The following is a 1,670-nucleotide window of genomic DNA, read 5'->3' on the forward strand; positions in this document are numbered from 1 at the left end:
TTATAAAAATAGGAACATCCTCGAACTGTATTGTGACTAAAATGTTCTTGTGACTTTTCATTTCCAAAATCTTCAGAAGGATCGGACCACAGCAAGTCACACATTGGTCCAAATGCAGGTGGCTCTTTGAATCTATCTAACTGTGAAAGAAAGAAAAACAAACAGGAACAGAAAAAATGCATCAAAAAGGACAGAATGTAGGTAAGAAAATGGTACCTACTTTGAATACAGACCACACCACATTGTTCTGGATGGCAGACAATTCACTAAACTATTAGGGCACCAATTTTTACCCTTATCTGATCTCGACAGTGCAGAGGACCTGAGGCTTCTACTCACTCTCCTAATGTCATCCAGCGTGTGTATTTCTGGTGAAAGTCCACCGTGAACACAAAGGAACTGCTGGTTGAGAAGGGCAGCAAGGGGCAAGCTATCGAAAGCCTCCATACACGCTTCATAGACTCTCTCTGAATATTTAATTTTACATTCCTGCTTAAAGGTAAAATATTCAGTAAGGTGTCTGCATTCATGATTGCCTCTCAGAAGAAATAATGTGCTTGGGTATAGAATCTTCAAGACCCATAAATATAAGACACACTCTATACTAAAATAACCTCTGTCCACATAATCACCAAGAAAAAGGTATCGTGTATTAGCAGGTGATCCTCCTACATCAAAAAGTTTCATCAGATCAAAAAATTGGCCATGGATGTCACCACACACTGTAATTGGAGCTTCTACTTCTATCATAGTTTTCTCTCTCCGAAGAATGGCAGCACCCTCATTGATAATTCTAAGTGCAATTTCTTCATCAACCCGACCTTCTTTTACTAGGTGGTTCTTTAGAACATCAACCCTGGGTATCCCATCCATATCAAATACTTCTTCAGATGTCAATCGATGTGTTGGGGGGAAAGGGACAGCTTTGACGACGCGGTCAGCCCCAGGAGGGGGTGGCGGGGGTGGGGGCGGGGGCGGCGGCTACCAGAGCCAAGCGACGGCGCCACCGGGGAACATGGCCAATACATTGTTGATTGATTCAGTTGAATACTTACTGAGAAAAGCAAGAAGAATAATGCGACTAACACCAAGAAATGTATCAGTAAGGAGGCAAGCAGCAGGAGAAGCTAGGGTGACTTGTATGAGAGTGACCTTCTTTCTAGGAGTAGAAAGAGAAACCAGATTAGTATCACAAATAATAAACTGTGCCTTCGCTCCTCAGCCACCTTCCTTTCTTCTCCCGTTTCTTATATGACGTAATTACTAACAATATATGCAATGAAACAATATAAAAACAGAAGGTGAAATACAATGATGGTCATTTTAGAAACTTTACTAAATTTTTAAAATCACAAAAACTCAACAAAAAAAAGAGTTGAATCACATCTCTAAAAAAATGGAATTAATAAAAATCTAGGGAACTGTACCTATAACTATATATATATGAAAGAACTAATGAACAAATTTAGTAAAAAAAAAAATAGAATCAACTCACAAAAAATTAAATACTTAGGGATTAACCTAAACAAGGAAGTTAAAGACCTCCATTTAAAAAATCTAAAATAGAAGATTGACAAGGACATATGGAAAATGGAAAAATATTCCATATATCTGAATAAGCAATACTTTGAAAATGGTCACATTTCCAAAACTGATGTATAGATTTAATG

At 38.0% G+C, this 1,670-nt stretch overlaps 1 protein-coding gene across 1 annotated transcript in view; it reads right to left on the bottom strand.

Annotated features, from left to right (window-relative positions):
- Positions 1 to 972, bottom strand: part of LOC101579641 (serine/threonine-protein phosphatase 2B catalytic subunit beta isoform-like) — a 20,972-nt gene extending 20,000 nt beyond the window's left edge. The window contains 2 exon segments of the mRNA XM_012513816.2: positions 3 to 140; positions 340 to 972. Of these exon segments, the coding sequence (XP_012369270.1) occupies positions 3 to 140; positions 340 to 873 (672 nt within the window). The 5' untranslated portion in view covers positions 874 to 972.
- Positions 973 to 1,670: the final 698 nt, after the last annotated feature.

Source organism: Octodon degus, unplaced genomic scaffold (assembly GCF_000260255.1).
Source record: "Octodon degus isolate 3935 unplaced genomic scaffold, OctDeg1.0 scaffold00018, whole genome shotgun sequence".
Lineage (NCBI taxonomy): Eukaryota > Metazoa > Chordata > Mammalia > Rodentia > Octodontidae > Octodon > Octodon degus.